This window comes from Montipora capricornis, chromosome 6 (genome assembly GCF_036669925.1).
Source record: "Montipora capricornis isolate CH-2021 chromosome 6, ASM3666992v2, whole genome shotgun sequence".
NCBI classification, from domain to species: domain Eukaryota; kingdom Metazoa; phylum Cnidaria; class Anthozoa; order Scleractinia; family Acroporidae; genus Montipora; species Montipora capricornis.
Window position 1 is genome coordinate 59,749,277 of NC_090888.1, and position 12,500 is coordinate 59,761,776.

A 12,500-nucleotide genomic window follows, 5' to 3' on the forward strand; every position below is an offset into this window, starting at 1 on the left:
TTACTTTGAGGCACAACGGCCACCGAGCTACAAAACTCGGTAGATTTACTTTGAGCAACAAGGGCCGACGAGCTACACAACTCGGTAGATTTACTTTGTGGCACAACGGCCGCCAAGCTTCACAACTCGGTTGATTTACTTTGAGGCACAACGGCCACCAAGCTACACAACTCGGTAGATTTACTTTGTGGCACAACGGCCGCCAAGCTTCACAACTCGGTTGATTTCCTTTGAGACACAACGCCCACCAAGCTCCACAACTCGGTTGATTTACTTTGTGGCACAACGGCCGCCGAGCAAAACAAACCGGTTTGATGCAAGCGCGAGGAGTCGCAGACATTTTCCAAGGACAGTGACGAACCATGCTTAATCCAAAGAAAAATTCTACCGACTTCAGTTGACAGACCTTCAGCAGTCTTTCAGCTCTTTTCAACGATGAACGATGGAAGATTATCACACCTCACCAAACGCTAGAATAATGAACACCGACGACGCACAAATCACCACGTGCGATAGTTCGTCAAAGTGAGGCAAAACATAACCAAGCGCCTCAAAGCAAGGCAAAAGTGTGTCGACGACGAAAATGCAATCTCGAAAAAACGTCCCTTACAACACAAATTAGGGGTTGCGTTCTCGTACCTCGAACGCAATTAAATTATTAACTTCAACATCAAGACCCTCTAGCTGTTCCAAGAAGGCTTTAAAATTTAGAAAAAAAATGTCAGAAACAAGTCAGATTACTTAAGGCTAGTTTCAACAATGCGCTACTGCCAAGTCAACTAAATTCCGGAATTAAATTTGATGCTTCCACAGCGGTAGTACGACATTTGAAGCCATTCAGTGCTGCAACGTGAATTTAGTTTGACATGGCAATCACGTTCAACAGGGTCTGTCATGCTGCATGGCACTGGTATGTGCAGCATGGTTTCAAACACTTTTGCTATTGCAGTGCTGAGCTCAATTCATAAATTGTGAAGATCATTCTACAGTGCATGCTTTAGCTGACCGCTGGATGGAAGGTTTTTTAAGCGTTTTCTTTTGTTTTGAATTTGGTGCAACTGACTTAAATTCAACGTTGAAACCACTCCCATGCTATTGTCATGCCACTGACAGGTCAAATTCATTTAAGTTCAACATGGCATAAGTGTTCCCTTTGAGGCAGGCATAAGTGCATGATCATAAAGAAGTAAAATGCTAAAGCAAAGCAGATGATATGGTTCAATCTTTCAAAATATCATAATTATATCCTGTAAATCTGCATCATTGAAGATTCCAACCTCAGGATTGCTGGTTTGAGGGCTGGTTCTGTCGCCATGTTGTTTCCTTGGACAACAAGAAGTATAAAATAATGGTTACCAGCAATGTACGTGTACCTCGAGGGGTAACCCCATGATAGACTGGTATCCTATCCAGGAGGGAGGGGACATTTAAGCCACAAATACACTGTATGCCCGTGAAATCTACATACTTTGAATTTGAAGTTGATGTCAAGGAGAAATGTTTCGATAAACTCGCGCTGCAGCATGTAAAAACTGTTAATTGGTCGATTTCCTTCAGTACTTAAGCTTAAATCCATCAAAATTTGTCCCTTAAGTTCAAGTGTATCAGGCTCCAAGTGAAGAGAACACAGTGACAAAACTGATGTATGTTTCAGCTGCTTAAGTGTTTACATTGTATAACGTGAACTTTGAGAGTAAGAGGTTTGAAAAAAAAAGGGGTTTTTGATGTAACTTTAGTGAAAATGACTTCAATATGGGTTCTCTTGTGGAAATGTATATTTCATGTGTTTTACAGTGTGGAAAATTCTTGTTGAGGCATTTGTTGTGACAACTTAAAATACTTATTAGAGATGAAAGAACATTGAGACATTTTGAATAAGGGTGTGTGGTGGGGCAGGTAACATACCCCATATTTTTGTCGCATAAGGGGAGTTACATTTGTAAGCTGCAAAAAAAAATAGTTTAGTGTCAATTTCCCAACAGGACGAAAGGTTTGACATATTCAGATGCTGGAGTAGATATCAATGCTGGCATTTCATTGGTGAATGCTCTCAAGCCATTAGCTGCATCTACTTGCCGTACAGGCTGCAAAGCAGATCTGGGTGGATTTGGAGGGTTCTTTGATCTAAAGGCAGCTGGTTACTCAGACCCTTTGCTTGTCAGTGGCACAGATGGAGTGGGGACTAAACTTAAGGTTAGTTGGTTATCAGACTTTGGCAGAATAATAAATTATTTTTGATGTGACTTGCCCTATATGTGGCACAGACATGGTTGGGCAAAGAGTAGGGTACATATGGCCTCTTGTTCAATGGGAAATTGTAACAGGATATTCACTGTGTTGTTACCCATATTTCAGGTGGCTCATTCAGTGGGTATGCATCACTCAGTGGGTATTGATTTGGTTGCAATGTGTGTGAATGATATCCTTGCTCATGGTGCTGAGCCTTTGTACTTCTTAGACTACTTTTCTACCAGTAAACTTGACGTAGGCAAGGCTAAGGAGGTCATCAGCGGCATAACTCAAGGATGTTTAATTGCTGGATGTGCTCTTTTGGGAGGTAGGGAATTAAACATTTCACGCTTGCAAGTGACACAGATTTCATTCTGGCTAAAGCCAGACAATCTTAATTTGCAGTATGGAACCATTTTAGGGAGAAAAAGGTTAACCTAATTAGTTTGCCAGATGATTTATGATTATTAAAGGTGATAGAATTCAGCTATATATGCTTTACCCTTTCAAAAGCTGGCCTTTTTGAGTATAAGTTGGAAGAAAGAAAGACTGCAAGTGTACATTGTAGCTTGGCGCCCAACCACGCCATTCTCGACAAACATGGATTCATTCACATCTCGAAACCTTTCAAAGACCACAAGAATGTAGAAATAAGCAAAATGTCACCGATCATTTTTTCATAAAGGGGTTTTAATTCTACCCTCATTTGATTCACGTATGTTTTAGTCTTAAGTACATTAATTTTAATAACCTCTTTTTGGTCAAAATAATGAGGTGGTAAATTAAACTGCAAGTGGGTTTTTAGTCAGGGCCAGTAGACCTTGTTCATGTCCTTGCCATCAACCTCGTTCCCAGGCTTTCAGAGAGAGCGTGGGAACAAGGTTGCCCTGTTATTAGACTGGAACTGGCATGCTAAGTAAGATGATGTGGGGAAAATGATTTTCATGCGAACAGATTTCCTGCGTCAGTCTCATACCTTGGTCATTCCAATGAAAGCGTGAGAATTTGAATTACATGTAACCCATTCACTCCTCCGACATCCCAAGAACAATCCCCCACCCACCCCACCCACCCCTGTTTGATTACTAAAATTGTCTAGCGCAATAGGAATCAATGAGTTTTTGACTGGTTAACCCATTACCCAAGGATTCTCTCAGTTGACGAATAAACTCCTAATGGTCTCACGTCAGACAGAGTAAAATGTGTTGTCTGACTCCCAGGAGTCATTTGGTTAAAGCCTGTTTTCAATACTGTTAGTTAGGTTGTTACCAGCTGTGCAAATATTGATGGCTGATGTTGCAATATGCCCTCGGGAAATATGATAATGCAAGTTGCTTAGCAACGGGAGAAGAGATGACTGAAATCGAGATCAAACCTTAAGATCACCATAAATTCTTTTTGCTCAGTTGGTAGAGCATTCGACAGAGGTTGTGTTGCCGTGGTTTCCTTTTCAGTTGTCTATTGTCAGGAAAAAAGCAATTAGCATGTCATTGTTATCAGTTATTATATGTATTTTCATCTTCATTACTTTATTAATGGCAGGTGAGACAGCAGAAATGCCAGGGATGTACTCATCAGGTGAATATGACTTAGCTGGATTTGCAGTTGGTGCAGTCGAGCGAGACCATGTTCTTCCGCGAACAGAGAGTATTAGGCCGGATGATGTTGTGATTGGCTTAGCATCTTCTGGCATTCACAGCAATGGCTTCAGTTTAGTAAGGCGAATTATTGATACTTTTGGATTAGATTATAGCTCATCTTGTCCATTCACCACAACTGAAGGGCTACAGTTTATTACTAAACTTGGTGAAGCTCTACTCACTCCTACCAGAATTTACTGCAAGTCGGTGCTGCCTCTGATGAAAGATGGAAAGATCAAGGCGTTCGCGCATATAACGGGTCAGTTCGTTTATTTTGAAGATTTCCTTTTTGTTAAGGATATGTTTTTCAGATTACCTGCCTTTTCACCCTCTGGAGTCACAACACATTAAATCTGTTTCTGATATCATGTGCGTGTCAGGGTAAAAACAAATTTCTGATTTTTTGAGGGGAATAAATTGCATGTTTTTGTAGAAACAACACCTATTTAGAAGTCCAGACTGACATGTCAAACAGCTTTGTAGAAACGGTTGAAATGATGGAGGAAGATAAATGTATTTGTACGAAACGAGTGGCAAGTTGTCCACGCGTGTGTGGAGCCCTGTTGGTGACACACACGAGCGCGTATCTATTTTTATTTCATGATACTGGCGCGACTCTTTTTATATGGCGTAACTTTTTACATCTGGCGCGTGTCTATTAGAGCCTGCTTACATGGAGGTGGGGTAACCCGCCTGTCCATGTGAACTCTTATTTTTTCAGCCTTGCATTTACATGATAGGTGAGGTAACCCGCCCAGGCGGGTTTCCCGTTCTCCCAGACCCGTAACCCGTAACCCGTAGCCCACCCAGCCGGAGTCTCATTTTGCCATGTAAAGGCTTGAAGATAGCGTTACGCGCCCACGCAGGGTCGGCTCGTGTCACGATATACTGCCTTTGACGGAGGCGTTGCAGCATTAGAAGGGATAATAAGAAGCCATATCACTGAAAAGTTGAAGCAAGGGAAGCTAGTGAGAGTAAAAGAGCATTAACCGCCAAAGTGCGTCCTTCACCCGCCATTTTGCCTGTTTACGTACTTAGCGACTACGCAGTAGCTTCGAGAAAGGTCACCCGGGACCCGGCGTGGTGAGATTGCATGTATACGCCAGCTATTTTTCAACCCCACCTAAGCGGGTTGCCCCACCCACCCGGGTTACCCCTCCTCCATGTAAATAAGCCCTTATGCCAGCAGGAATGGTGCGACTTTAGGAGCCGGCATATAAGACACCCCCTACAAAAAAATCGGTACAGATATAAAGCCCGATGCAAAAGGCAGCACTGAAAAAAGTATCATCAAATAAAATATAGCTACGCGCTCATCTTCATCATCATCAAGTTATAAACGCTACTTGAGCAGTAACAAAAGGAATGCCTGAAAATATCAGGCTTGCACGAGATTCAAACTCTGACTTCTGTGATACCGGTGCACTGCTCTGCCAGTTGAGTCTTTTAACAAGTTCGTTTTTCAGTGTACCCAATTAAATTATATTAGCTAAGCACAATAAAGCCAATTGTATTGTTTTATTGTAATATCGCCCTGCAGTTACCAATTTCACGGTGATATGATTGTCACAAAGGCATATAGACCGCTGCGCTAGCAGATTTGTGTCTTTTACTCCCATCAGCAAACAAGCTGTTCACTGCAAAGATCGTCCTTTCTTTAAAATCAAGAATTGGGTTCCCAAATTGTTGTGAGATGTATAGTTATCCGTGAAGACTGAGCTTGGAAAAAGAGCATTATTTTTTTGGCGTGGAAAATCCTAATTAAAGCTAATTAATTTTGTGGGAAATGGAAGAATAGGGTAAACACAAACAATTTGGGGTGGGGGGGGGGGGAGGGACTTAAGGAAAGAACGAAACGTTTCCTTGGACAACGGGCAAAGCCACACAGGGTTGAATATCAAGAGTGTATTAAACCCATTTTTGTATTTTCAGGGGGAGGCCTCATTGAAAATATTCCCCGTGTCCTCCCGTCTGGAGTTGGAGTGACAGTGGATGCCAGCACATGGACAATGCCCCACGTATTTGGTTGGATTTTTGGTCAAGGGAATGTAGCCGTGCAAGAGATGGCAAAAACTTTTAACTGCGGTATAGGCGCTGTAGTCATTGTAGAAAAAGATGTATCGTCGTCGGTGTTGCATCATTTGCATGAACAGGAAGAGCAAGCTTGGATTATCGGCAAGGTTACTCGATGCGTAGACAACAGCAAAAGAGTAATCATTAACAGTCTTGAGAAAGTGCTTTGCGAGTCGGCAAGCAAATCAGACATCAAGAGTCGTCATGTTGTAAGCGGAGTTGTTGATGGCCCTGTTAAAAGAGCAAAGCTAAGCAATGGACTAACAGAAGGAGAAGAGAACGCTCAGGAGATGAAAGTTGGTGTTCTCATTTCTGGCTCGGGAACAAACTTGCAAGCATTGATTGATCAGAGCTTGAGACAAGACAGTTGCGCTAAGATTGTTCTGGTTGTTTCAAATGTGCCAGGCGTCCAAGGATTGAAGCGCGCTGAGGCAGCTGGGATACCTACCAAGGTAAGTTTTTTTTTTCAGACGTCTGTTAGCTTGAAAGTGGCCAAGGCAATGTTGTTTTGGTATCAGTCATTTTATTTTAGTGGGGTTGGTTGGGTGTACATAGCTATTGGGAGAAACATTTTTTCCCATTTAGTTCGTCCAGAAGCACACGACCTTTAAGCGTGTAACTTGCAATTCTTTTCCTTGGAACAAAGCTGGGGATTTTAATACACCAATTTTATGCCCAAATATGGACAAAAATAAGATCGAAGCGCACGAGCGGGAAAATGCGCGAGGTACGTTACATCCAAATAAGGGAATTTGTAAACTCAAAAACCCCAGCTCCTTACCATCAACTTTAAGTGGCATCAAATCAGGTTGAAATGCCGAAAAAGAAGATTTAGCGACCACTTTTATTTTGCATGCTCCAGCTCCTGTTTTCCATAAATATTCACTTTCAGCAAACAAGAGTCTGTTAATGCCTTTTCCCAGTAGTTACTTCATCGAGAAAAGTAAGAAAGGATCTGTTGGGAAAACTGCACCGCTCTAACTAAAATGGGCCGTTGTTTACGCGGCGAACCCAGTGGAGCTCGGTTAGATTGTGGTGCTAACCTGGAACCGAATTTTTCAACACTGGAGTGGAGTACCTCTTCCAACGTTCTCTTGTAACGATTTGTGAAGTTGGAACACATTTATTTGAAATTTGAGTTGCTGTACTCTTACTGGTCATTCTGCAAACTTTTCTCTAAGCCTCTGTGTTTATTTCAAATTGTGCCATTAAGGGCTGAAACAGTCGTCTCCCTTTTAATCGTACTTGCCCAATGGGACGTCAAGCAAACCTGAATCAAACATTCAAGACTGTTTGACCACGCTCGCCGCATCTCATTCGTTGGTGCTTGACACGAAAGGGCCACGGTGAGTAAGTTATCAACATAATCAAACAATGGCGTGTTTTATTTCTAAGGCATTCTGCCGAGTGTGTGCTCGCAGAAACATCCCTTTTTGTTTTTCATTTCAGGTAATTAAACACAAGGATTTCAAGAGCCGCTTGGATTTTGACATGGCCATGCACTCAGCGCTCGAAGAGGCTGGTGTCGAGCTGGTATGTTTGGCGGGCTTCATGAGAATCGTGACCGGAGAATTTGTTCGTAAGTGGCATGGCCGCCTTCTCAACATCCATCCTTCCCTCTTGCCTTCCTTCAAGGGCATGCATGCGCATAAAATGGTCCTGGAAGCTGGTGTATGCATAACAGGCTGCACAGTTCATTTTGTCGCGGTAAGACAGGTTAAAGTGTCAGTTTAACTAGAATTCTTTGATTGGGTAAACTCTCTCTCTCCTTCAAAGTCACCGTTTTTAGACGGCTTCTAATGAGTGTAACAACTGGTTGTAATTTGAACTACGACCGCGCAAGGAATTAGAGTTTAATACTAGGTTGACGCAAGAGAAAATGAGGGGACAGAGAGGGAGGCTCAGGGCGTTGGCCGGGATATGTCATGTCCACAAAAGTTATTTTTAGACGAGCGGAAGTCTTTGTTCTAGCGGAATTCTGTCTTCCGAGACGTCCGCATGAAGTCTTGCCTCGCTCTCAGGTTCTTAATGAAAAGAGAAAATGACGGCGCACGTGCAAGGCTGATGAATATTTATTTTCTTTCAAACATCGGACCGAGGTTGGCCTGCATGCGGACGTCTCGGAAGACTTCCGCTCGTCTAAAAATAACTTTCGTGGACATGACATATCCCAAGGGCTGGACCGGGAGCCTCCCTCTCTGTCCCATCATTTTCTCTTGGTTGACGTCATAGACTGCTTTGCATTACCATAAAGCGATAGTTCTTTGAACAGAGCGATGCAGAGTAATTTGTGACGTCAACCTGGTATCGAACGCATTCCCCTCTGTTGCTCGGTCATGGATCAAACTAAAAAAAGGTTATTAAAATAGCGCAATATATTTGGGACGATTTTCGAGAATACATGAAGTAGGTGCGAGGCCCTAGCTAACTGAATGAGTACTACTGATTTCCTAACTGTTTGTACGCAATGATCCGTTTTACTGAGCCTCGGTTGAAGGGCAACCTCCAGTCCGGCAAGAGAATCGGCAGGTCTTAGGTTTTACTCATGCTGTGGGCACTGGGTGTTATTCCCAGGACAGAAAAAAAAAAAGATCAGTTAACCTTTAGTTCTTCTGAATTCGGCTTGACTGGTTATTGTAAAGTGGCATTGTTCCAGGACTTTATATCAAAGCAAATTCTGAATAGGGATGATTTTCTCAGAGGAGTTCTTAAATGAAGTGTTGCCTGAAAGGACTTTCGTGTCTCGCTGTGGTTTCCCAAAGAACTCCGCACCGCTTTTCAAAAGCAGATAAGGCTTGGACGCTTTTTTCCGCCCTCCGTTCGCTTCGTCTTCATCGAAACGCTTCCAAGTTTTGATCAGTTGTTTTGATTTCTTCTTTTCTTGATATCGTGTGAAATTAGCTGCCATGTGTATGAAACATCACTGAGAAAGTTGGATGGTCCAATATGGACTCTCTGGTCGTGTTTTGCGCAAACAGAATGCCATTTGCTTCGACCAAAGCGCCTAGCTTCATCGTGCGTTTCTAGCTTCCCGAATGTTTTTAACCCGAACTCTTTGTCTTCCTTACAGGAAGAGGTTGATGCTGGAGCAATAATAACGCAAGAGGCGGTTCCCGTGTTAAACGGAGATACAGTAGAAACGCTACAAGAGCGAGTAAAATGCGCAGAGCACAAGGCGTACCCACGCGCCATGGAGCTGCTTGCTAGTGGCAGAATCAACCTGAATGAGGACAATAAAGTGCAGTGGATGTGGTGACAGAAATACTGAAGGAGCTTGCGCTTGTCTTTAGAGAGAGTTGCTTCCATCAGCACCTTGTTATTTTTTTTGTTTGAGACAGTGTTCCCCTGTATTTTAAACGACAGGAAATGTTAACAATCAAACTTCTTTGAAAACGTTTCCTTCGTAGCCAGACTGAAGAAATTATCAGAATCACAATTTTGTTTTAAATTTCCCGGGCCCCGCCATCTTGTATAGTTATGACGTGTTACGATTGCGACAACCGGGTACGTCTTGTATAAATGTAACCGTGATACGGGTGTGATGTGTTACGGCTGCCCTACGGTTGTACACAAGTGTCAAAGTAAACTACAACTTGATCGGCAGGAACAATGTTCTGGTTAGTTAAAGCCAGTAAATAATAGAAGATTCACGAGTGTTGTATACTTACGTTCACTGGTCGTGTGAACTGTAAATTTGCCAAGTTTACGTTATTTTTCGGAGAATGGATTCTTTCACTCATTAAAACTAGTGTTTCGTGGCTTTGCCAAGGCTCTCAAGGGTTTGTCTTTAAGGTTCGAACTCTTTAGGAAATAATAAGGTCTTTCTTCATTAAAAGATAAAGGTACATATATTTTTTTACTAGCAAGTATGACTTGATAAGAATCTAGCTAATACGTTACGAAGCTAATTCATATTTTAAAATTAAGCGATTAATAAAAGAGTGTTTAAAACGCGTGGTATTAGTCTTGGGTTTATGACAAGTTTCTTTCCGAAGTTGGTAGCTAAATGGTTTGACACGAGGTATTATAGTTAAAAGTGGACCAGGATGTCTTGCAGAGTTTATAACTTTCCCAAAAATTTTGCGATCTTGCCCCTCTAAGTAATCGTATACATTGACAGGCTTAGACGTATATATCCTTTTAAAAACAGCGGTCCAAAAAACATTGCACAGGTGTAAGATCAGAGTCGGACGCAGCTTAGACAGATAATGCATAAGTAATATTAGGTGAAACTATAGTATTGGAGAGAAGGTCTATTTCTAACTGATTGTATTCCTCTTTGCGCAGCTTTCTAGGAATATGTGGGGATTTGTCAGCTTCAGTAAGTTTGTTCTTCACTCGCTCAGAAAATTTGCTGTCACTTTGAAAGGTGACCCCTTAGATCTCTACTACATTATAGCAAGGTATCCTCTCAATAAATGAATTAACGGACTCATGACACTTGTTAAAAATGGCAATAAAATATTATATAGCCGAGGCAGCGTGTTGGTAATGTCGGCGCGTACAAACAGCGGCAATCTGATTAGATTAACATCTTACTCCGTGGCGAGGCCACGAAACGCCGGATGACATTAACGCTAGTTGAAAAACCCTTCGAAATCATTTCGTTGCCAGTCTGTCGATGTCGTAATATTCCAATCTGACCGGAGCAGACATTGCAGGCACCCTACTGGCCGAGCCTGTGTTGGCATTCATGTTTAGGGTCATTTTGTCGTGACAGTACATCTATCTAGATGTCGAGGCTAATCGACAGGGACCAAAAGGCAAAATTTTTCAAAAATGGCCGAATATTGAAATAGGCTATATTTTAGAAGCAAATATCGAACTAAAAGGCTTAGTTCAATTGAAGCAAAAGTTCCAGAAGTAAAGGAAATACAAGTTGTCTGATTGGTATGCATTGAACGTTTATGGATTGTTTTCACGTGACGTCACGGCGGCCATGTTGGTGTCCCAAAACAAAGGAACGGCGGCCATGTTGGTGTCCCCAACTAATCCTCCGGGGATCGAGCTCTTTTATCATGCAAACGTTTTCTTTTGTTTCGGTGGAAAAACAAGGTTACTGATCACGTGAGTGGAAACACCCTGTCAGAACTGTATAATTTTTTCTATACACACAACTGCGCACAAAGAAGACCAAGATTCAGTTAAATAGCACATGCCGAAGGTGTGGATTTTTTGAGAAAATGGCCGGCATTTTTTAACAAAAATTCCAGAGGCTGAAATACTAGAGAATACGAGTTGCCTGATTTCTTGCTTGGTGCGCAATGAAAGTTAAGGACTGCAGATGAAATTCATGCAAAATCATAGAATGATCACAAAGAAATTCGGGATTGGAATGATGGACAATAATTTATTGTCATTCACAAATTACTGTATTGTCATAGGGAACAATGCTTTATTGTAACCCCCGAAGTATTAATTTGTAATGGTGGATAATAGGTGGTTTGCAAGCAAGCAATCTCAATAGAGACAGATAACAATGCTGCAATGAATAATTGCTGATGAACGAACAAAAGGAGCTAATGAGAGATTTTTGTTTTCGTCCACCAACATGGTGGCAATGACCTACCTTATTACATGAAATTTTCGCGACATTAGACCTTTTCAGCTTGTACACTTTGTTTTCCCAATACAGATCATGTGATAATACTCAGGAGGTTTGGTGTTTTGTTTTGTTCATTAAAATGAGGGCATGCAAGCATGAATATGCCTGCATGCACTCTTTTTAATGAACAAAACAAAGGACCAAGCCTCCTGAGTATTATCACATGATCTGTATTGGGAAAACAAAATGTACAAGCCGAAAAGGTCTATTTCGCGAATTTCGCGATTTAAAAAAAATCGCAAAATTTAAGTGACCCGAAAATTAAATGTCGCGAAAATAACATGACGCGAAAATTAATTGACTCACATTATGTCAATAACTAAAACAGCGACTAGCTTTATTACACGCGTTTATAACAATCATTTTGAGCTGTTCTGTGGTAATGTTCTGGTCCTCTCCATCGCTACTGCTTTCCGTCTCTACTCCAGGTAGCACTTCTTTTGTACAATCCTCAAACTGTCCATTTACTGGCTCCTTGAGTGTGTCTCACTCAAAAACGCGGAATTAATTAAAGTGAGTCAAAATGCAAAATTTTCGCAAAATTGCGAAATTAAGGTGTCGCGAAATATGCGAACCTCAAAATCGCGAAATTAACGTGTCTCGAAAATTTCATGTAATAAGGTAACTTGAAAACGACCTGTCGTCATTCATTACCCACCAATAATTTATGGGTTACAATTGTTACAACCTTCATTTCTGGGTGACAATTATCACTCACTATTATCCAATACTTGTATCTATTTTCTCTTGGTATGAACACAGGTAACCCAGGCTCACTGTGTGCGTCACGTAGGTATTAAAATATAGAGACTATGAGGCGAAGTTTAGGTCTGAAAATTTGCTAGAAAATGGTAATAAAAATCGATAAAACTTACCATGTGGTGAGCTGTTGTTGTCTTTAATACGTACACAAAGTTTCGGGGAAAATGGTCCCCGTTCACCTTCCTTCATAA

The 12,500-nt window shown here is 41.6% G+C and overlaps 1 protein-coding gene across 1 annotated transcript in view; it reads left to right on the forward strand.

Moving 5' to 3' along the window:
• Positions 1-9,894, forward strand: part of LOC138052704 (trifunctional purine biosynthetic protein adenosine-3-like) — a 24,832-nt gene extending 14,938 nt beyond the window's left edge. The window contains exons 7-12 of the mRNA XM_068899259.1: positions 1,983-2,193; positions 2,356-2,557; positions 3,772-4,128; positions 5,802-6,394; positions 7,392-7,649; positions 9,013-9,894. Coding sequence (XP_068755360.1) covers positions 1,983-2,193; positions 2,356-2,557; positions 3,772-4,128; positions 5,802-6,394; positions 7,392-7,649; positions 9,013-9,198 — 1,807 coding nt within the window. The 3' untranslated portion in view covers positions 9,199-9,894. The remainder of the gene's footprint in view (positions 1-1,982; positions 2,194-2,355; positions 2,558-3,771; positions 4,129-5,801; positions 6,395-7,391; positions 7,650-9,012) is intronic.
• The last annotated feature ends 2,606 nt before the right edge of the window (positions 9,895-12,500 follow it).